Genomic DNA, 24,037 nt, shown 5'->3' with positions numbered 1-24,037 from the left:
CCGCCTACATCCCACCCTTTATTTACTACACCTTTGTTTACGCTCCTTTATTAGCTCAGCGAGGACGGGCACCGCGCCCCTCGGAGCGAGCCCTTTTTCCAGAATCACCGGGGCCCAAGCCTCCCTTCCCCCTACAAAGGGCACAACCACCTCCTGGGGCTCACAGCGAGGCAGGATGGCCCCGGACTCCAGCAGCTCTGGGGTGGAAGGGGGCAGGGTGCAGTTTCCCAAGGACGCCACAGGACCCGGCATCCCGGGAAATTAAAAAATGCTAGTCCGATTCTGGCGGTTTGAACTCGGCCTCTTCAAAGCTTAAATCCGAGAGACATTCTTCCTCCCCTCGGCCATCCTGCTTCCAAGAAAAGTAGCTGACCTGCAGAATAAGCACCCGTCAGGGCAGTGGGGAAGGGAACACATTTTACAGTTAGTTATTCTAAAATGTTGCCATTTCCTCTCAATTCTCAATACGCATGTCTGAGTATTAAGTCGCCACTCTGTTAGGAGGCTACCTACCACTGAATCAGTGATGGCTCCAAAATTTCTGTAGGAGGGGTTTTGGAGTGGAGCTTGAGGGGGCAGGTGAGCATTTCATTCTGGGAATGAGGGTCTGAAACCAAGAGAATAGCCCTCTATTTACACTGGCATGGGAAAACTTCCCCCATCCCACCTGGATTCAACACAGCCGTCAGTCTAGAAAAAGTAACACCACCACTTTTGAGAGGTCTGACCCTGTGTGTGCACATGGAGAAGGCATTAGGATGTTCAAGTTAGCATGTTAAACAATTTTCTTGAAATACTGTAACTAGCACCCAGTTTACATCCTTCACAGCCCTTTTTACAATCTGTTTTATTTGAGTCCTTGTTTATGGTCTGGCACAAGCTCTAGCACGCAAACCGTAAGACAGAAGGGTTTTATCTTATTCCCAGCGTGTAGCACATAGCAATGGTTTCTAAATGGAATGGATTCCAAGACTGGCCTTATTTAGGAATGGATCTGTTGTTACAATCAGGTTTCTGAAATCTTTAGCATCAATACAGAATCTCTTTCACATTTCACAGGAAGCTAGACTTCTTAAAGTGTAAACTTGGATAAGTCTGAAGTTTCCTTGACTGGCTTGATTTAAATTGAATTAAAATAATTATTTTGCACAAAAAAAAACCTTCAAATACTTTTTCAGAAAGTAACCATCTTTCCTTTCTCCACTCTTCCCTTCAAAACAAACAAACTTTGCAACTTTGGAGTGAGTTAAATAATCAGAAATCTAGCCCCAAATTAAGTTTTCAATGACATGAAACACATCCTTTTCTCCTTTTTTTTTTAAACATTCTATATGCAGTATTTTAATATCTTCTTTTAGAAATTACTTCGGCAACTTAATCCCTAATTCAGGGCATTGATATAAGTGATTTACAGAAAAGTTCTTCAGCAAAATATTTCATACAAGATATGTATGAGATGCTGACATCTGGGTAATACACCTTATTTGAAAGGCATAATGGTTTTCAAGCACTGTAGCATAATCTCACTGAAGGCCAGAGTTACTCTGTTCCCAAATCCTTGAGATTCTGTTTGAGGGGAGCTCTAAAAGGCTGTGTCCTCTCCTATGGCCACAACAGTAGGAGTATTCTGATGCAATTTGCTCTCCAAATTTTAAATAAGGGGTCAGAGCCAAGGGCCAGGACTTCAGGAAAAGCCCCAGAAATTCTCTGCACTCAAAAGCCGTTTCAGAGTTTTACATTTCCCAAAGGATGACAGAGCTAACTGTACGTGCCCAAGTCTTCCAAATCCTGCCGGTTGCTTTAAATTATGGCTACACTGGCTGTGGAATCCTCGAGCTCTAATCTCCACATACTTGAATTAGATCCTGTAGCTCCTCTTCGGTTCTGGCATCGGTAATCTCTTCACAGGGTCTATATTCCACAGCTATTTTACCACTTTCTGAAATAAAGTTAACAAGTAGCATATCAAAATTTTTCTTGTTCTAAAACTTGCTGTATATAACTGGGATAGCACCTAGTAATTAGACATTCTTTTGATTTTTAAAAAATATTTTATTTATTTATCTGAGAGAGAGAGTGCACAAGCAGGGGGAACCGGAGAGGGTGAGGGAGAAGCAAGCAACCTGCTGAGTAGGGAGCCTGATGAGGGGCTCAATCCCACGACCCTGGGATCATGACCTGAGCCGAAGGCAGACCTTAACCAACTGAGCCACTCAGGTGCCCCATAGACATTCTTTTGATTTCTAAAAGCAGAAAATAAAAGCATTTTCTCAGAAGTTTTCTCATCTCACACTTCAGTTTTTATCATAACTAGTTTTTTTTAAGATTTTAAATATTTATTTGAGAGAGAGAACACGAGCAGGGGGGAGGGGCAGAGGGAGAGGGAGAAGCAGACTCCCCACTGAGCAAGGCAGTCCGACATAGGGCTTCATCCCAGGACCCTGGGATCATGACCTGAGCTGAAGGCAGACGCTTAACCGACTAAGCCACTCAGGCACCACTATCATAACTATCTGTGAAAAAATATATATGAAGTTATCAACCATGTGCTTAAAAAAACTTTATGATCTCAGAGATAGGAACTAAGGAATAATGACATAGGAAGTTAAAACTGTGGAAGCAAAAATGTTCAATCATAGTATGATTAAACAGTAAGACGTTAGGTAGGGGTCAATGTAAGTTCAAACCTGGAATGGAGACCACTGGACTATGGCTGATACTTTATATCAGAAACAAGGCAAGTGTCTACTCCCTGAGAACCAAAATTCCACCAGATACAATGAACAATGCTTTGGAGGGGGGTGGGCAGGGCATGTATTTGAACACTTTATTGGCAGAAACAGGCCCGTGTAACTTATAGACAATACAATTTACCTTAGGGCAAACTAGAGCTACAAGACTTTTTAGTCTAAGGAATTTTGAATGTGTACAAGGGACACCATAGCATATTATGGAGAGGTCAACAACCCAAACGCTTAGTTTGGTTCTTCAAGGTTGTCATTCAGAATTGACAGCTAATGGAGAGTCTACCTGATGACCAGGGAAGTCAGTCTTCACGGGAAGACTTGCCCAGGCTGGAAACCTGAGACCAATCCACGGTCAACTCTTACAAGCAAATAAGGTCTCTGAAACTTAGCTAGGATTTCTTAGTCTTTAAGACTCAAGGCTCTGAAGCAGGGGAGCAACTGTTTGGGGACTCTCTACTAATTATAAAATTTCCAGAAAAAAAAGGCACCTGGGTAGCTCAGTCGGTTGAGTGTCCCACTCTTGATTTCGGCTCAGGTCAGGATGTCAGGATTGTGAGATCAAGCCCTGCATGGGGCACCATGCTGCGTGTGGAGCCTACTTAAGATATTCTCTCTCTCTCTCTCTCTCTCCCTCTCTCTCCCTCTACTCCTCCCCTGTCTCCCTCTTTTATTTAAACTAATAAAATAAAATAAAATAAAATAAAATAAAATAAAATAAAATAAAATGAATAAAATAAGTTTCCTTTGAGCCTGGATTGATTCTCTCTCTCCCTCTCCCTCTACGCCTCCCCTGCCTCCCTCTTTTATTTTATTTAAAATAAAAGAATATTTTAAAAAAAATAAAATTTCCTTTGAGCACAGCCTATAACATTCATACTACTGTCGAACTCAATAGGGAATACAATCAACATTATTCAATAGGATGGCCACTTTCAAGGTTCACAAAAATGTAGCTGATCATTACATAAGAATCATGGTCACCCAATATGTCAGTGCCAGAAACAAAAACTGAAACTGAATTGATTCCAAAAGCATAATCTAATAAATTCTCCAACAGGAAAATAATCATGATAAGAAGTTAACATATTTTGTCTGCTTACCACGTTCCAGAGATAGTTCTAAGCTTTTTATATTCATCATCTCATTTATTCTTACTATATCTCCATGAGGTAAGCTGAATTATTAACCTTATTTTGCAGATAAAGAAATTGCAGCTTAGAGAGACTAAATACCTTCAAATTTGACTATAAAACCTAAAATTGCATCAGAAATCTAAGAGACAGAGTTAGGATTCAACAACAGATGTCCAAAGCTTACAATCACTATACTACTTTGTGTTATGGGCAATCAATCAAGAAACACTGGATCAAGCACTTTCTATGTGGAGGCAAGTCACTGTATATCTATACCCTGGGGACAATAATATTTACTGTCATTTTTCCTCACAAATGCTACAAAGAACAAATTTGAGACTGCTGCTTTGAAAGCATTTGGTGAATAAAAGAATGTGAAGTGTTTTCATCCAACTAACTTCTCAAAATGAGTTTATTTGTTCATGGAAACTGAAGTTGTTTAAGGACAATCAAAAGAAAAGAAAAGAAAAGAAAGAAGTAAAGGACAATCAAGAAAGTCTTACCTAAAACCACAATCAACAGTTTCTGGAATGCATCTGACACAGCCTTCTGAATAGCAAGCTTCTGGGTTGTTTTCCTTTTCATCAGAACTGATAATGGCCCTAAATTCAACCAAAACAAATGGATTTAAAATACCTAGCTGAATGATAACCGATTTTTATGTTATATGTTTATATATGAAAGTGCATCCATGATTCGTAGATCATTATCTTAGCAACTAAGAGCAGGCACAACACAAGCACTTGGTGGAATGGCTCTGCTGTAGGTATATCCTGGCCGGGCACATTTTTACTGCCCTGATCTACCCCAGAAGTTCCTGAAGTACCAGAAGGGAGATGCAAGCCAAGAAGGTGGCACAAATCTCACATCACTCACAGATTTCAAATGGACAAGTTGAAACTATAATCCTACAGACCCTACCTACTCTCCTGGGCATCAAGGGCTGGAATCACAGAGTGAGAAAGATTTGGTGGTAGCACACATGACCTGGTCTTTTCCTGAGCATCACCCGTGGGAACCTACTTCCCTCCATTTGCTAACAGCCCTGCCTCTGCCTTAAAACCCTAAGCCTAAGTGCTACGGACTCTGGGAAAAATCAGTACCAATTGGAACACCTTTTCTAGGATCTGTATTTGATTCTTTACACACCAGCCCTTTTATAGGAGGCAAAGGACTAAACATTTACACAAGAGTTTATTTAAATCTTTAGATGATGATTTTGCTGGGATCACTGAAGGCTACAAGAGATCTGTATTTAAAGGACTATTTTAGCACAAGGCAAATTCTTCTTCTTCTTCTTCTTCTTCTTTTTTTTTTTTTAGCACAAGGCAGATTCTTAACCAAAAATGGGAAAAACATTACTTCCCTCTTCCTAAACTTCTTGGCAGAAAGTCAGTTTTAGAATTGTAAAGCTAAGTTCTTTTAGGTATTGTGTATGATAAAAACCTGTAGTGTACGGTAGAAAAGCTCTGCCCAGGGTTTTAGTAGCTTAGCAAGGGGAGGGCTTGATGATATATCTGAAAAGATGAGTTTCAGAAAGAAAGAGAGATTCTACCTCCACTCCACTCCAGCCCCACCCCCACCATAAACAGACCTTCTTCCAGCTTCTCCAAAGGCTCCTCGGCCATGCCAACTCCAGGACTCCTGCACTCATAGGATGGCAACACCACCTCTAAAGCACAGAAGAATTTCAGGCTCTGCTTCTGAAGTGGTACCGGAGCATCTTCATTTTCTCTTTCTTCGAGGTCAGAAAGATCCTGAAGCTGTTAGGATTTTAAATTAAAGGTCCTTCCTAGGATCTCAACATAGACTTCAAGATGTTTTGTTATTAGAAATAAAAACTAAACTCCAGTAAACCCAGCGAACAGTTGAGGTCCTATAGCTTCAAAATCAAGTAAGACTTGCAAATGAATTATTAAATACAGACAACTAGTTTTTTTTACTCTATACCCTACAAATACTGGCGAAAATTATGGACATCACTACCCAAGTCATTGAAAGTATTATTAATTCTAGGTGGCAGGCCGATGCTCAGGTCCTTCCACTTAGAAGCCTCTCACATCTTCTCCCCACACCCAGTTCTCTCCTCTCTGAAGTCCAGGATTTCAATGTTGAAATGAGTCTGATTAGCCAAAGAAAATCTATAAAGTTTACCTTGATGATCCTTTTTGACCATCCATTGAAACCAAAGTAATAATTTGCCAATTCTTGGCACTGGGAGCTATTTAGGGCAAGGGCCTGATGTTGAACTGCTTTATGTTTGGTGCCAAGACGAACCTAAAGACATAAGAGAGAGACTGAAAAATATCACAACCTGCCACAGAGGCTTATTTTGGATACACCTGAGATTGATCAATACCTATTTCAGAGACTGGCTGTGAAGATTAAAAAGGAAACACCATTGTAAGCAATGAGCTCATAGTAAGCCCTGAATAAATGGTATTCATTATTTTTAAGCTACAGTACTTTTCTGCATCATTTGCAGGGCTCCTGATTGAATGGGAAGATTTCCCTGACGTCTGGTGGTGAGAGTGATGATGAAAGCCACTAAGGAAGCCGTCCAGGAGCAAATTATGTAGGTGAGCAAAGGAAAGAAATTGTTTTTGTTGTCCCATCCTGTAGCTCGTTTGAGAATATGACCTGAAGAGCCGACAAGATGGACCTGACACGGAGGTAGGACCTTAACCTGCAGCACCCTCCTCCCCAAGTTACTAACCTGTTAGAACAAGGAATATACATACCTCTAAAAATTTTATAAGCAACTAAACAACTAGAGGTTCATTTGCATTAATAAGCTTCTTTGAGAATGCAAATACTTCCAGTCTAACTTACGCTCTATGGTGAATTTATTAAATGTCCTGTCTTAAATGTCTATTTCAACTTTAAGCAGGGTGTAGTATAGTAATATATTCATAAAGATTCAAATAATGCAAATGAAGTCACAGCACTATTAATTCTTTATTGATTTGTTCGTGCATCTTCCTCTATCACTAGTTTATAAGCTCCTTAAGTGCTTGAAGGAACCATCTCTTACTCTTTTCTCATTCCTAAAACCGAGCACATTCTGTTGTTGATTGAGTGAACGAATGAAAGAATGGGTGATAAGAAAATCAAATTACTTTCTCCAGCTGAAGCTGCATGCTGGAAAGAAGAAATGAAGATGAACTTTTAAATGTTGAGTGCTGCAGGGGAGGCTAATGGCGAGGCATAGTGGAGCTGTTCTGGATAAGAAGGAAGCTTCAGAAGGGCCCCGAGCTTCTCTGTCGGAGAAATAGTTCCTGCTGCCAACCATTTTCCTTCATGCTACTGAAAAAAACTCAAATGCCTTAGGCCTTTCCTTGATTTATTTTATTTAAGACATTATTCTTTTTCCTGTATTTATAAAAGGCAAACAACAACAACAACAAACCCAACCAGGAACTATATGTAGTTGCCAAAGTAGAAAAGAACACATAAGTAAATTGGATAACAATTTTGGAAAGCAGGGGTAGTAACCCAAGGTTCTGTGTTAAATTAAAAAAAGAGATCGAATATGAATACGCTCTCCTGTCAACTATATATTGACTTGTAGAACATTTCCTTCATCACTCTCAGTGATGGGCTTTATGCTGTTAAATCTCAAAACCTAAATTTATGAAATGATCTTAATGTCCAATGAGAGACAAAAACCTCATTTCTTACAACTGATACAAAGTAATTGTCTCATAATCTATAATATCTGAGTGGCTATGTGAACTTTGCACAGGTTAGAAACAGGCAGAGCAAACTAAAGAAGGTCTGACAGGTCATCATTTCAATCACAGGGAGTGAAGCCCAGATTGAAGAGGGTGTTGAACAAGTAGGCAGTACACCTAGAGTCACATCTGAGCAGAGTTCTCAGATTCAATCAAGCTTAAATCAATAAGGAAAGGCAAATGATAAGAATAGGCAGCCACGTGGGGCGCCTGGGTGGCTCAGTTGGTTAAGCATCTGCCTTCGGCTCGGGTCATGATCCCAGGGTCCTGGGATGGAGCCCCACGTCGGGCTCTCTGCTCGGCGGGGAGCCTGCTTCTCCCTCTCCCTTTGCCTGGCACTCTGCCTACTTGTACACACACTCTCTCTCTCTGTCAAATAAATAAATAAAATCTTAAAAAAAAAAAAAAAAAAAAAAAGAATAGGCAGCCACATCAGTATGAAGTAGCCAGATTAAGAAGCCAGTTAGAGAAGGCTGATAAAGACATACAATTACAAAGTGAAAGGTTTGGAAATCTAAGTCTCACTCACTTATTCAGAGGAAATGACATGGTCCTTGATAAAGAAATGGTGATTGAATTGAGGCACATACTGAAATATAATTCTGGGGCTCTGGGAAAGTAAAATGGACAGCATGGTTAGTATGGAATAAAGTTCCTGTAGTGCATTAAAGAATGTTTTAACCATTTTCTGGGAATTGAAGGGAGTCCTGAACAGGCAGTTTGAGACTGATGATGATGATAATGACGATGAAGCATCCTTTATAAATACAACAGATGAAAGAATCTGTCATTTTTTTTAAGATTTTATTTATTTATTTGAGAGAGAGAGTGAGAGAGAGAGCACAAGAGCGAAGAGGAAGAGGAAGAAGCGGACTCCCCGCTGAGCAGGGAGCCGGACCGGGATCATGACCTGAGCTGAAGGCAGATACTCAACCGACTGAGCCACCCAGGCACCCCTAGAGTTTGTCATTTTAAATCCACATAATAGTAAATATAAGCAAGACTCTTCCTGTTAAGATTTCTTAAATTAAGGGGCAGGATAAAATGCCACGGGGTTTAATATCAGTAAGTTGGGGTTTGATCTCCAGCTTCCAGTTATTATCATGAACCGTAAGTAAGTCACTTAACTATCTTCAGTTCGAGTTTCTTCGTCTAAAAAGAAGAAAACAAACAAAAACCCAGGGAAACCGGAGGATCGATGTAGCAATGCATCTGAAAGCATTCTGTAAAGCAGAGTGCTGCACAAATGCTAGTCTATTAGAACGGAATTCAGCACTCCGTCCCAGTGGAGTTAGGAATTTCCTATTTGGACCCACCTTCACTGGAGAATTCTGAAAAAGATGCTTCTCGTGGCATGCCGTTTGAGCTCTGTGAGCATCCCTTGCTGAATAAAACTTGATGATGGCATAGAAACCAGGACGGGCCACTGCAGCGTTTGGGAAGACTCGGATCGAATACACAAGGCCAAACTGGGAGAATACTGTGAACAGAGAATGCTGTGGGGTGGTCCCACGCCAAGTAAGTGCATGAAATTTCACGCCCACAAACCAAAACTGCCCGTTCCCTTATATTCCCTAAACCCTTCTGCACATACAACCCCAAGCTCCTCTCATTTCATGAACAGGTCTCCCTCTGAAATCTTAAGATTCGAGAAGCATTACAAGGCAACATGTGCTGGCTGTTGAGAGTTACCTCTCAGAAATCCGTTGGGGCTGATAGACTGCTGAGGTCCCCTCTAGAACTAAGATTCCTCACGGCGGAGACTACGAGGCGCGTGAGGTGCTGAGGCCAGACTCCAGGGCTCCCAGTCACGGCGGGGGAAGGACACACGGCGTTCTCCCTCCCTCCCTCCCTCCTGACTGGGCTCACATGCAAAGCCTCGGCCATGGGCCCAGAACTCAGCTCCCACACCAGCAAGGTTTTGTCGCTTTCGGTGGGCACTGCAAATGAGACCACCTCCGCCATCCTACCACCACTGCGCATGCGCGGCTAAGGTTCAAGCGGCAGTGCGCCTGCGCAAGGCGCGCCCGCGCTTTTTAAAAAAAGGTCTCGTACGAGGGGCGGGGCCAGCCCAGCGCGGGTGGGGCGAGGGCTGTTCCCAGTCCTCTCCCTGGCCCCTCCCAGTCTGGGCGGGTCTCTGACTACTTCCCCTCCAGCAGCCCCACCACATCGAAGTCGTGTTTAGTGCTTCTATTCAAGTGTATTTTTAGGGTAGAGTCCAAAGGGTGAGCTTACAGGATCCTAGGGTACGGATATCTTTATAGCAGCCAGTTTCAAAATCCTGAAAAAGTGTTCCTTGATTTTCCTACGTAATTTTGGTGAATTGTTTAAGTGTGCTTGTTGGGATGAGAGGGTGTGGGAGTTTGGCAGGCAGGGTGAGAAGGAGATATAAATTTGGGAATCGTGTGTAGTTTGATGGGGACAGATAATTGCCTGTGGAGACAGTCAGCGCTGTGTGCAGGGTCCTGGGTGAGTGACTGTCATACAGAAGCCTCGGTCTGTCAGCGGGGCGGAAGTACACGCTGGGATGCCCACAGCCCTGAGTGCATTCCCCCAAATAGTGCTTCCTAGTACCGTTCTCCGGGGAAGAGATGCAGGCTGCTTTGGAGAGATGCTTAGTCCCCAGATCAGGAATTACACGGACGAGCTTGGGGCGACTTCTAGTGTCAGAAAGCGTAGAATCCTTCAGAACAAACACAAGCACATCAGCGCAGGCCCAGCCCACACACACAGTGACGGGGTGTGTCCAGGAGCTCGTGAGACACTTAAAACGCCACCATTGGGCAAAAGTGGAAAGATTTGAGCAATCGAATAAATGTGACAGTAATAGCTTCTAACTCAACATTTAAAATAATTGTCCACAGTCCCTATTGTGAAATGGTTGAATAAATGAATAAATGGAGGAAGAGACACGTTCCAGTACAGAGATTTCAAGTAACAGGTGCAAACACTTAGCCCGAAGCATGTCAGGCATGATTCCCACTCGGTAAGTGTGGACGAAGTCACCAAAACAAGGAGAATCTGAGAAAGTGTCACAGTGAGAGAAGCTTAAGGAGGCATCACAACTAAATGCCATAAAGATCCTGAACTGGATCTTAGAACAGCAAAGGGACATTAGGTAAAAATTGAGAAAATCTGAATAAACCATGGTTGTGAATCGTTATGGGTTGAACTGTATCTTTATCAATCCATGTGACAAAAGTTCTACAAAAATCTTGTATTTCAGGATGTGACTGTATTGGGAAATGGGGTTGTTGCAGATGTAATCAGCTGTGGTGAGACCAGTATGTTTCATCTCATGTTTCATAGTCTTTTTCTCTCATTGGTTTTCCTCTGCCTTTTCAGTTGGAATGATGCTGAGATGCATCGCAGTATTTAGGAGAACAGAGCCTAGGAATTCCACCTTCATTGTCATAGAAAGCCCTCATATTATAGACAAAAATCTAGAAAACTCTGTTTTTTGGTTCCTGCCAATCCATGGGACATTTACCAGGTAAACATGATGAAGCTTAAATGTGGGTGGGATACCTTGTCCTGGGGGCTCCTTGTTGCAGGAGTGGAGAGAGAAATTCTAAGAAGAGGGAGGTCGGTTGTACAATGTAAGGGTTTATATTAATGCTCATACTGAGAACAGTTACAAAACTGGACGAATGTAAAGGAAAATTAATCGTAAGTATATCAGAGAGACACAGGAAATAATGAATTCCCAGGGTAACCAAAAAGGGAAAATGACAACCTAGAGTGGGAAGCATGAACAGTGGACACATTTTGTTGAAATTATTTTAGTCTCATGACAAATGCAGACGTCCAATGCCAGGGCCTGTGCACTGGGGGTTATGGGATGTTCCCGGAGACTCTCCTAATACAGCAACACCGACGTCAGTCTCACTGTAAGGATGTACCAGGTGTCAATCAACAGTGACCGCTGGGAAACATTAGGCCACTGAGTGAGTGTATCCTTACAAAATTCTTTCTTTTTTTTTTTTTTTTCAGCTTTTCAAAACGTTTTTTAATTTTCTGTTTTTCCTACCAAGACCAAAGCTGTACAAACAGGTTCTTTTTTTTTTTTTTTTAAGATTTTCTTTATTTCTTAGGGAGAGAGAGAGAAAGCACAAGCAGGGGGAGTGGCAGGCAGAGGGAGAAGCAGGCTCCTCGCTGAGCAGGGAGCCTGATGCGGGACTCGATCCAGGGACCTGGGTTCATGACCTGAGCCGAAGACAGACGCTCACCTGACTGAGCCACCCAGGCGTCCCCAAAATTCTGTTTCTATGCCTTTCCCAGAAGCAGCCTCTACAACTTCTGCAAAGCAGCTCCACTGTCCCCTCCTCGGTGACACACGTGCCCCCCTGCGCACCTGGGTCATTCAGCTTTGTCTAGAAAGTCCTGTAATTGTATATGCACATATTTTCACCTTGCATGGACCACGACTCCGCCTGGAGTGAGAAATTACAGCAAACAGGCACACAGATCAGAAACATAGTACAGGTACCCCCAACTTGGAAAGTTCTCTTCACATCTCTTTGCTTTTATGAAATATTTACATTAATAGCTGCTTTTACTGCTCAAAGCAATCTGAAGAGGATTTTCAGTTTCACAAAAAAATAAGCGCCAACTTAGCATCCAGCGTGAGTTTTGCAGGAGCCTCTCCAGAGACGGTGCACAACCCAACCAGCATGCCGGGCGCCTTCCAGCTGCTTCCCCGGGAGTCACAGCCAGCAGCTCAGCCACAGGCCACCGCGGCTGTGACGGTGTGTGTTATCACATGAGCTTTATCGCCATTCGTGTTCTACATCTGACGGCAAAATGTGTCCTTGGGTATCAGAGAAGCCTAGAACTGATTTCTTTTTGAGTCCGGAAACATGCAAAAAATTGTGCATACAAATTAATATTAATTGCTTCTTGCCTTATGCATCGTGGCTTACTAAGGTTTCTTAGGAATGATGGAGTTTCAGACAGCAGGGGAAACTTGTACTGAGACTTGGTCCACGGAAGTGTGGATCCATAGGGATGTGGGGAGCTGCAGAAATCAGCGGGGCTCTCAGGGCTTTGGGACACAGTTACGGCTGCGCCGTGACCAGCAGGGGGCGCGGTGGGACTGCCCTGGGGTCTCTACATAGCAGCTCAGTGAGGAGCATTCCCTCAAGAGAAATGAAGTGGGGACTGGCCCTGTGCTCTTTGATGGGGACTCAGCAGCTGTGTCCCCTCTTGCCTGGCAGAGTCCCCTGAGCAGGGACCCGTGTGTGGTCTCAGCAGGTGCATCCTCCCAGGGCTCTCCCCAGGGCTGAAGCCACCCCCATCCTCCTCCCTCTGTCTGTGAGCTGAGCCCCAGCACCAGGGCTCAGGGAGGGGCTGGGCAGTCACTGGGTGGATCCCGTTTGCATGGATAGCCCCTCCTGTGGCAGAGGGTGGAGGAGAAAAGGAGGCCTGGGGCAGCCTGGCCCATTGTGGGGTCCAGTGTCCCTGTCACCATGGCCTGGACGCCTGTCTTCCTCACGACCCTCTCCTATTGTACAGGTAGGTCCAGGCCTCAGGGAACCTGGGCAGCCCTCAAAGTCACTCTTCCTGAAGTCAGCATCTTGATAAATATCTCCCTGTTTCTTGTCCCATTAACGTCTGTGTTTGCAGGCTCCGTGTCCCAGCCCGTGCTGAGCAGCCGCCCTCCCTCTCTGCATCTCCGGGAACGACAGACAGACTCACCTGCACCCTGAGAGGGACATCAGTGTTGGCGGCTCGAACATCTACTGGATCCAGCAGCAGCCAGGGAGCCCTCCCCGGGGTCTGCTGTACTACTCCTCAGACTCCGATAAGCACCAGGGCTCCGGGGTCCCCAGCCGCCTCTCGGGCTCCAAAGATGCCTCGGCCAATGCAGGGCTTCTGCGCATCTCAGGGCTGCAGGCTGAGGCCGAGGCGGACTATCACTGGGCTACAGCTGCCGGCGGTGGGAGCAGCTACCGTTCCTCACAGCGTCTCAGACGAGGAAGTGAGACAAACACCCCTGGACCCAGAGGCCTTCTCTCTGAGTCTCTTTTATTGAGAAGCTTCTGTGGAGGCTTCTGTAAGGGAGAGTCCTCTGTGGGGAGACCTGTCCTTGAGGAGGAAGGACAGACACACAGCCTATGCTGTGGCCTGAGCCGGCACAGGTGTCCCAGGAGAACACCTGGGTGACAGATAGAGCCCACCTGCACATGCCCCAGGGTCTGGGGTAAAATGAAATAAAATATATTCAATGGCTTTAAGTATATGTAGGGGGTTTGGCCACCACCCCCATGATCGAAATGACAACATTTCCATCACCCGCAGAGAAAACCCCCTTCCCACCAGCAGTCAGGCCAGGGTCCCCCTGCACTCAGCCCTCTGTGGTCCCCAATTCCCTCCTGTCTGCACTGAGTTCCCTACTGTGCACATTTCACAGGGACTGAACCCCAGAACAGGTGCCCTTGTCAGCGCTCCATTCACCGGCCTGAGGAGCGTGTGCATTGCTGTGGGGACGTCAGCTCCGCCATCGGGAAATATGCGGATCGCTTCAGGTATGTACACGTCACTCTTGTGGGGAGGCCTTGCTAATCTTCCAATTTTAATGCATAGGACGTTGAAATGAGCCTAATTTATTTTGCCATATTGGTCTTCTTGTCACTTTGTAATCTGTACATTTGTGCGTGCTCCCATTTTGTTCAATACATTAGCCAGTGGTTGTTTATTGTGTTATGAAAATAACATTATGTGTTAATTAGACCATTTTTCAAGTTTTTGTCTCATGCATTTTTGCTTTACTTGTGGTGGGAGGTCGGCTGTGCATCCTTTCCCTTTTCCCTAGTCCCCTGTGCCTGGCAGACGCTAAATGTCTCCTTCCCCCTCTTTCCCCATCGCTGAGGTGTTCCCAGGGCTCCCCTCCTCACGTTCTCACCCCATCTGCCCACAGCACAGCCTCTGAGTCCCCCTGTGTCCCTCCTGCTCGCCCTGGATGCCCGTCCTGTGGTCAGGGCTCGGGTCCCCCCCTGGCTGTTCTGTGGCTTCACACTCAGGGACTCTCTCCTTGGATGGTGGTTCAGGCCGCTGCTCCTTCCCCTACTGTCTCCCACAGACTTCTCTGGAACTGACTTTTCTTTCCACTGAAGCTCATGATTTGTGGTCTGAGCCTGGGAGCCAGGGAGTCTGGATTCAGTCATTAGTGTTCTACTTATTTGTTAATTTACTTTCATACGGGTTGTGTGAAGTTGGTACATAATCTGTCTCACGTGTTAATAGGGTGTGAGTCTTGCATACTTTCCTCTGTCTTCTTAATTGTGCAGGTCTTTTTAAGAGACATAAAGGGTTTTTCAAATTTTCTTGATGAATATCACCTCAGCTACCAGAATTTTTCATGAAAAATTTGTTTAAGGTAAAAAAAAATCATAATAAAGACCACTGTTAAATATAGATACTTTTAAAGTTAATTACTTTATTTCCTTTTTTACTTGCATCTAACATAGATATAAATGGGAAAATGATTGGACATAGATAATTGCTATGACAGTTATCAACTAATATTTCTCTGCAATTTCTTACAAATACATTCGATAAATGTGGCTAAAATCACAGGAAGACAGTCGGGAGAAGGAGCCAGGTTTTCTGGTGACGGGATGAAATACATTGGGTCCAGGGGTCCCGGAACTACCCTGAGGGGTGTGCTTGGGGAGGTACAGGGAGAGGCTACCCCAGGTGACATCACACAGAGGAAACGTGCTCTGCAGCAAACAAGGGGATTAGGGGAAGAATTTCCCAAGCTGTGGCTCCCTGAGGGGGGTGAGCAGGTGCCATTATTCAGGGTTAGGATGACCGGTCACAAAGGGGAGTTCTGTCATCCCAGGTAAAGGTGGGCACAAGGTCGTGCAGGGGGACGGAGAACACCAGCTGTGCTGTGTCCTGTGGTGGGTTCCTGAAGCTTGTGCTCCTCCCAGGGCCGAGAGTTAACATTATAAGAGGCAGAGTCACCGGAGGACACGCCATGGTCCTTCTGCGCAGGACGAGTTGGTGCAGGAGCTGAAATCCATCTAGGCTGCGGGACCATTCGTGCTGTTTGCCTCTGAAATGTAAGGTTAACATTCCTGTGAAGAAGAAGCGGTGTCCGTGGGGGTCTTCCTGGTGACAATTTTAACCTCAGTAACCCTGTGGGGAATGGTTTCATCCTGCAAAAAGAACTCAAGAATGTGCGTTCGGTTAGTCTTCACTTTTGACACAGCCCTGGGAGTTTACCACCGAGTTATTGTCTCTGATGTGGTTACACTATGTCCTGGTCTGGTAGAGACTGCAGATTTTCCATTCCCTTTGTTCTCTTAAAATCCTTACCTACTATGGTTGTTGCATTTCTTTGTTCAAACACTTCCTAAGAGGTTCTGGAAGATGTGTGTTGGGCAAGTAGATCCTGCAGGGCACAGATAATGGAAAAAACCTGGGGCCCTAAGATGACTACTTTTGGGTCAGGAAAGTTGTCTCTCCGTTTTTTTGTTTTTTTTTTTTTACAGGGATCCCTAATTTTTCTGCTTACAGAGAGGTCAGGGCATTTAGTTTAAAAATATTGCAATGATAAGATAAATAGTAAAATCTTTAGAAATATCTAAAATAAAGTTTCCATTATTTCAGTAATAATTACAATAATAATTATTTTCATAAGTTAAAATTAATGAAAATGATACTAGTAATATTACCAACCAATAAAAATGCTCATGTTACTGGACAGAGGACCGGTTCTGAACTCATGCTGGGTTGTTCACCACTGGAAATCAATACTCAAGAGGCAAATGGTGGACAAAAGAAGGTGCTTTATTCAGGAAGCCAGCACCCTGCGAAGATGGCGGACAAACACCTCAAAGCCCACCTTCCCCGTCCAGGTGCCGCCCGAGGGTGTTCCAGGGGGAGGTGCAGGCGAGGCTGGGGGCTCTGTGCAGGAGAAGCAGGTGCTCAGGCTGTCAGTCCTGTGTGGACATGACCCCGAACAGACTTGCTGGCACCCTTGACAGCGGCTTCCAATGTGGTCAGGCGTTAACACCTTCAAGCCAGCAGTCTACAAATGTCAAGGAAATTCAGGTAGATCTGCTATGGACCAAGGGACTTAGGTCAGCAAACCCGGAGTGCATAAGCTTGAAACAAGCTCACCCTTAAGACCAATGGGAGTGCTGTTACACTGAGAGGAAGCATCCTGAGATGTGTGCAATCTGTATGTTATAGGAAATCATAATATTCTCTGAAGAATATGAAATCAGGTAGGATTTGCCCTCAGGGACTGGCTTATCCCACTTCGCACTTTATTTTTTTTAAAGATTTTATTTATTCACTTTAGAGAGAAAGAGAGAGAGCACAGCTGGTGGAGAGGCAGAAGGAGAAGGAGAAGCAGACTCTCCGCCAAGCTGGGAGCCTGACGTGGGGCTCCATCCCAGGACCCCGGGATCATGACCTGAGCCAAAGGCAGATGCTTAAGCATCTGAGCCACCCAGGTGCCCCATGAAAGCACATTTGAAAACATGGTGAACATCTGATTTGTGTCTTGAATAAGGAAACTAACTACAAATATGTCAACAGGTAGTAGGTGATTTCATGCAGCTCATCTTCCAGCTTCTATTTTCCTGTTTGGAGTCTGGATGGAAGATACTCTGTAACTTCAAGGAAATCGAGGGAAGCTTGGCCACATATTGCAGAAAAGAAAGGACATAACCATGCTTTACAGAGAAGGATGTGAGAAATGCAGGCTCACACAGTGTCTGAACTAGGGACACCCTAGAGGGGGTCTCACGCATCCACAGGGGAGCAGTCAGCATGGCCACGTGCACCTGCAGCCACACTCAGCTGGAGGTTCAAGTGGAGAGAAAGCAACATGGCGGATTGGATGGGTGGGTGGGTTAGTGAGGTGAGTGGGACTAAGCATGGTGCAGTTATAAAGGATGGATTACAATGATGATAATGGGATCCATGATTGTAATAAGTGAGGAGGAACAGGGATTTAAAGAAATGAAGAAATCAGCAGGGAAAGAGAGAGAGAAAAATGTACTTTCTTTCATGTTCACCAATATTATCCTGCCCGTCCTCACTTGAATAGAGGAGGTGCTAGTCCTCCCACCCAGCCTCCTGCCTTGTCACCTTGACACCAAAGCAAAACTAGAAAGAAATCACTTGTGATCATAGGTGAACAATTAAAGCGACAAATAACAGTGGGGCACTCTCACCCTCTCAGCTAGGTTTGAGTCTCTTCCACGTGCCCCTCAGTGATGTGGCTTCCCCAGTCTTCTCACTCCACACGTTCTCCCCCAGTGACTCCGCTTCCCTCTTGACGCCCCATCGCCCCATTTGTTGATTGACAACAAGGACTCATGGATGGCCCTCACCTTCTTTTGCCCATAGTGACCCCAACTTTTCTATCTCCAAACAATCCTGTATATGCTTGATACTTTTTGAAAAGAGTCAAATCAATTATCTAATTTGTTATGAAAGCAACGATTGTATTCACCTCAGCACCTAAAATAGACTCCCTGCATCAGGACTAGGGCTCCTCTCTCCCTCACCACCTGACATGGGATCTATTTCCTTAACATATTTTAAAGCACACAAGATTGTATTATAAGCTAGAGAGGCTATGTTGTATCACAATTCTCTGAGGTTTATTTATCCTGAAAAACTAAAATTTTATACTCACTGAAGAAATATTTCCCATTTCCCCTACCCTAGTCCTGGCAACCACCCTTCTCTTCTCTGCTTCTGGGAGTTTCACTGTGAGGGTAATCAGGTAGGATTTGCCCTCAGGGACTGGCTTATCCCACTTCGCATAATGTCCTCTAGATATAACTTCCTCCTTTTATAAGGGTGAATAATTGTATGTATATACAGAGAAGAAGGACATGATGGCCTCTAGTCTTGGGTAAGAAATCACAAGGAGCAGGTAGATGGTGGAGTAAATGCTAAGGAGAGGAGACACATGAAATTTCAAAGAAACTGAAGAATATGATTTAGTTGGATGAATTCCTGCTAACAGCTCACTTGCCTAAGGGACTGTGAGATGATCACTTGTCCAAATGTGTTAAATACCGAGCTCAAAATCAACTCTGTGGTTCGTGGAAGTCCAGTCTCAACTCCTCAGCCCCAAATCCCACAAAGGTCCTGGCAGAAAACCTCATGATGCAGGAATGACGGGTGTGTGGGCTCCGTGTTCACAGGAGAGATGGTTCTGCCAGGGAGAAGCAGATGAAGGGAGGCAATATACGACTGATTACCTATGTGCTGCTTGGGAATTGTTCTAATCAAATATCTCACCCTTATTGATGATGGCTGTGGTGGGGGATGGGTGCAGTGTCCATTCTGTAGGATTTTGTGCAACATCAGATACGTCCACACTACATATGTGTCTGTTCCTACCAGGCATGATGTGTGTGAGTCCTGCTATTACGTGATAGTCCAATCTGCCAACATGTGTGCCCTCACTCTGACCAGGGGATGAAGCCCAGCTACTGCCAACAGACAGAGAAGCTGGTGTGGGGGCCATGGGAGGGGCAGGAGCTCAGGGGGGTCCAAGGACAGAAGAGTGATGAGGCCAGGGCACTGAGGACCAGGACAGGGGCCTCAGGTGGGTGTGCAGGTAGGCGTGGCCACCACCCGAAAGGGCATCTCAGTGGGGCTAATGTGATATAGTTTATGCAAAAGAAGTTAGGAACACCTGAAGGATTTAAGCCATTGGTTGACTGTGTGAAAGTTCTGTGTGAATGCTATGAGAAGAGAGGACCTGAGGGCAACAGGATTTTATTTACTGTGTTCTTTCCTAAAGACCTTGCAATCTTTACTGAAGATCCTGGATCATTTCCAAAAGATCCAGCAACAAGTCTGGGGACATTTGCTGAGTTGATACAAGTGTATATGAACGGGAGTTTGAGCAAATGTGAGTTTCTACTCTGGTCTAAAGAGGCAGTCATAATATCTGCAGTAGGACTTTAAAATAGTGATCTTGGTAGGAAGCAGGACATAATCAACAAGAATTTATGGTAGGAAAATGATCTTATTTTATTTTATTATTTTATCATATTTAAGTTGATCATATTGATGATGTTATTACATTATTTGCTTATTTGCAATTGGTAAAACCTGGGGAAAAATCCCAACAAGAAATATATGACAGAGATATGCACAAAACACCCACTTTACTTAGATATATCTAAATTATTCAGAAAAATCTCATGTTATTCACTAGTGTTGTCTATAAAATTAATTTTCCTATATTACCAAATCAACTGAATCTACAGATGTTATGACAATTACATATCTAGTGAATTTTACCAAACTGTAATCTTTTGCACATATCACTGAGCATTTTTATACCCTAGAGTATGTCCATTCTATACTGATGCCCTGAAGAACCCTTGCAGGACATTCAAACAAGCAAACAAACAAAACCAGATCCACTGTCCCCTGGTGTGGGACATCAGGTGCTGCACGTACGGGTCCTTCAGCTTTCTCTAGAATCTCCTGCGGGGGTCACTGACCACTTCAGTTGTTTTCTGTACGTTAAATACAAATGTGCCATTTATTTTCCACAGTGATAATGGGTTTATTGAAGGAAAGCAAAAACTTGAAATCCAGGACAGGTAAGGTATGGCAAAACCACAGGCAAGTGCAGGGAACAAAGGATAAGGAAGCTCTTTTATGAGCAAAGGGTCAGTGTGGGAGGGACAAAAGTCCATGGGAGTAAAAGGGAATTCTAATTACAGGGCTTGTCATTGGTTGCGTTGTGACAATTTCTCATTGGCTGGGCTGTTGCCAGGGCAGGAAGAAGTCTTCCTCTTCCTGAGGTAGGAAGGGACTAGTTACAGGCATGCAGACTTGCAAAGCCTGTCCTCCTGTTGGGTCTGCAATTGAGGAGTGGAGGGCACGAGAGCTCCCCCTACTGGTCTCTGAACCCCATTCAAAAGAGATGTTTCTTTAATTAAATATCACATAATATATGTATGTGTTTACATTCCCATAGACCAGGACTCTTTCTGAGAGTGAGACTCAACAATATCATCAGCAGGCCTGAAGGACCATCGTATCTGGAAATCAGACCCAGTGATATGCAGACCCCAGCTGGACTCTCAGGGCTTTGGAGCGTGGTGACATGTGTGCCCTGGACCAGCAGGTGGCGCTGTGGGACTGGAATGAATTCTGTGTACCAAAAATGCAGCTCATGAGTGAGAACCATTCAAAGAAGTCTGGGCCTGAGGGCTGGGCCCTGTGCTCCCTGATGGGACTCAGCAGCTGTGTCCCCTCTGGTCTGGCAGAGTGTCCCGAGGGGACCTGTGTGTGGTCTCAGCAGGTGCTTCCTCCCAGGGCTGGCCCCAGGCCTGAAGCCAATCTCCATCCTCCTCAGTGTGTGATGTGAACTGAGCTCAGCACCAGGGCTCAGGGAAAGTGAGGGGCAGGGACTAACTGGATGGACCGAATTTGCATATGGAGCCCCTCATGTGGCAGAGGCTGGAGGAGAAAAGGAGGCCTAGGGCAGCCCAGCCCACTAGGGAACCTGGGTCTGTGTCACCATGGCCTGGACTCCTGTCTTCCTGGCGATGCTCTTTTACTGCACAGGTAGGGACAGGCCTCGGGGAACAGCCTGCATCACCCCGCTGCTTCCGAGTCTAGAGAAAATTTACATTGAACCTATCCAATATCCTATGAGTGTGTGTGTTTGCAGGTTCCCTGTCCCAGCCCGTGCTGACCCAGCCGCCCTCCCTCTCTGCATCTCCGGGAACGACAGACAGACTCACCTGCACCCTGAGCAGGGATATCAGTGTTGGCGGCTCGAATATCTACTGGATCCAGCAGCAGCCAGGGAGCCCTCCCCGGGGTCTGCTGTACTACTCCTCAGACTCCGATAAGCACCAGGGCTCCGGGGTCCCCAGGCGCTTCTCGGGCTCTAAAGACGCCTCGGCCAATGCAGGGCTTCTGCGCATCTCGGGGCTGCAGGCTGAGGCCGAGGCGGACTATCACTGGGCTCCAGCTCCCGGCGGTGGGAGCAGCTACCGCTCCTCACAGCGTCTCAGATAAGGAGGAAGTGGGTCTAAAACCTCTGGACCCACGGATCTTGTTTCTGAGCCGCTTTTCAGTAAGAAACTTACCTGGAGAGACATAGCGGGGTGGTCTCTTCTGCACGACGATCTATCCTTCAACAGGGAAAGGGGAAGAGTCATGTAATGCACACAAAGTGACATAAAATGGGGGCATCCGAGGAAGACACAGACACATGGGCCCAACCGCACATCCCCACTCAATCTGGAGAAGATGGACAGGAATGAATTCTGTGTCTACGGCTGAACATACTGCCCAGCGAACATTCCTCCACAATCCGTTCTATCATCTTGTTCCATAAAGTGTGACCTTGTGTCACGACTGATGTATCCACAGCTGATACATTGACAATAACCCTGGTCACAGACACAGTCTCCTCTCTCTGAACCAGCTACACGTGAACTTGGACCGGATCCTACAGACTCTCCCTGACAACACTCCCCACACCCTCCTCCTCTTCTCTCTGCTCCCGTGTCCCTCAGGCTTCAGTCTCTCCGTCTGGCTCTTCAGTCTGAGCTCTGTCTCCACATCAGGCTTTCGGAGAAAACTGGAAATGACCTTGCTGTAGTTTCCAGTCTCCAGGACCCATTTCTAGGCAGGAGAGAGAACAGAAAATATAGGTGCATGCAACCCCCCACATTCTCCTTCCTGCTCTCAGACCCAGGCCCCATTTTTCTGTTCACAACTCCCAGTCAGTCTCTTTGTTTATTTTAGAGGTTTCTTTATTTTTTTGAGAGAGAGAGAGAGAGAGGGCACAGCAAGGAGTAGCAGAAGGAGAGGGAGAGTCTTAAGCAGACTCTGCGCTCAGTGTGGAACTCTGCATGCTCCCCCCAACCCTGTGCTTCCAGACACCTGAAAACTGCACAGTTGTAGGTCTTCTTCTGCAGAGGTAAAAAATTGACAGATTTCTTGTCATTCAAAGGACCTGAACTCCCAATTCAGTGAATGGTGAACAGATTTGCTCTCACATGAGCCCTCCTGGCCTAAATAAGTGCTTTTCCAGTAAAAATCTTTGAGATCCTTACCTCTAAATGCAGGGTCAGGATGCTGGAAGTGTATAAAGAGAATCCCCATGGAGAAACGTCCCTCAGGGTATTTCAAAGTCATAAGAGGGACAGGGATCAGGTAGCCTCAGTTTTGGACACACACACACACACACACACACACACACACCCATCTCCTCCCTCTGAGTGAATAGTGTGCCTGGGCCTCTGCGGATTCCAGGCTTCTCTGTCCCTCCAGAAGTCAGGGTCAACCTGTGCTCACCCAGCCATCCTCAGGGTCACAATTTCCAGAAGGCAGAATCCTCCTCAATAGGAAAACTGGAGACATCTAGTGTGACTGGGGTCCTGTCCCCAGGGCAGCCAGGATGGGCTCTGAACACCTGCTGTCCTGGGATGAGTTTGAAGCTCAGGAATCTCAGGGGGGATTCCCTGTCCCCACGGGCAGCTCAAACCCCGTCCATTTGTGGGATCCAGTCAGTGGCTGAGGCTGATCAGTACGTTGATTCTGGGACCCCAGCTTCAGAACTCAAAACCCTTGCAGACAAGTGACACATGTTCCCTGTGTTCTCAGGGCTGGGCTGTCACTCTTTAGTCACTCCCCAGTGACACTTCCAGCCAGGCTGCACTCTGACAGAAAGTCTTCTGTCCCAACCCAGGGCCACAGGGCATGTGACCTCAGGGACACACTCCCCCTTATCTCCACTTCTCTCCCCCTCACCTTTGGGATATTTGACAGAAACGTCAGTGTCCAGTTGGCTTTGGGTGGTAAAATCCATTCCCGTAGTCATTGGGCACTGAATGAATAAGGCTTCCATCCTGAACATGCTGGACACAGTTGTAGGGACTAGAGCTGTGTCCAACCCAGAGAGTGATCTGACCCCAAATCCTTTGTCCTGGAAGTTCTGTCTGTGTTTGGTAATTTTGTGAGCAGGATGGTTCTGAGTTCATAGGAACAGGCTCCTCAAGAGAATTCAGGGGGCACCACGTTGACCTTTCCTACGTGGGCGACCAGACACACGGTACAAATAAGTGATTTTAGAAAAAGTATATAAAAGCCTATTCTCCTGCGAAAAGAAGGCATTCCTGTTCCATTAATTCAATGTTACTGAATGGAATGATGTATAAAATAACACACATTCTTCTTAAATATGACGTTGGCTCTGTGGTGACTGACACATAAACTCTGTCACTAGGTCCCTGTCAGAGCATCTACAGCTGTCACTCCTTTCTTCCTAGAACTTCCAGCACGTTTGTCCTCTGTGCTCTGAGGTCAGGGCCACACACACTCACGTGGCAGGGCTCCTGCAGACTCGTGTCTGTGCTGGGAGGACAGAGCCGAGGAGGGAATCCCTGGCCAGTGTGTGGAC

General features: G+C 45.5%; 1 protein-coding gene across 5 annotated transcripts; it reads right to left on the bottom strand.

Moving 5' to 3' along the window:
* Nucleotides 1-32: 32 nt before the first annotated feature.
* On the bottom strand, nt 33-9,593 carry LOC118542695 (RAD52 motif-containing protein 1-like). 5 transcript variants are annotated; one of them, XM_036103128.2, is made up of 8 exons: nt 9,484-9,593; nt 8,931-9,110; nt 6,035-6,157; nt 5,475-5,643; nt 4,384-4,482; nt 1,854-1,939; nt 514-607; nt 297-373 (listed from the first exon to the last, which is right to left on the bottom strand). In XM_036103128.2, the coding sequence occupies exons 1-7, from the start codon at nt 9,577-9,579 to the stop codon at nt 521-523; spliced, it is 840 nt and encodes a 279-aa protein (XP_035959021.2). In that variant the 5' UTR covers nt 9,580-9,593; the 3' UTR covers nt 297-373; nt 514-520. The 5 variants fall into 5 exon arrangements, with proteins under 5 accessions (XP_035959019.2, XP_077916853.1, XP_035959022.2 ...); XM_036103126.2 differs by lacking the exon at nt 514-607 and having other exon boundaries at nt 33-373; XM_078060727.1 differs by lacking the exons at nt 514-607; nt 1,854-1,939 and having other exon boundaries at nt 33-373.
* Nucleotides 9,594-24,037: the final 14,444 nt, after the last annotated feature.

This window comes from Halichoerus grypus, chromosome 13 (assembly GCF_964656455.1).
Source record: "Halichoerus grypus chromosome 13, mHalGry1.hap1.1, whole genome shotgun sequence".
Taxonomy (NCBI): Eukaryota; Metazoa; Chordata; class Mammalia; order Carnivora; family Phocidae; genus Halichoerus; species Halichoerus grypus.
Note: the sequence above shows the minus strand (reverse complement) of the source record. Positions and strands in the feature narration are given on the sequence as shown.

Bases quoted from the DNA above. Each gene is read 5' to 3' on its own strand.
- LOC118542695 (XM_036103126.2), bottom strand. From the start codon at position 9,579: ATGGCGGAGGTGGTCTCATTTGCAGTGCCCACCGAAAGCGACAAAACC. The intron at 6,158-8,930 runs GTGGGTCCAAAT...TTATGTCTTTAG, and splicing joins TTCAGAATTCTCCAGTGAAG to GTTCGTCTTGGCACCAAACA. The intron at 4,483-5,474 runs GTCTGTTTATGG...GGTTGAATTTAG, and splicing joins TTTGGAGAAGCTGGAAGAAG to GGCCATTATCAGTTCTGATG.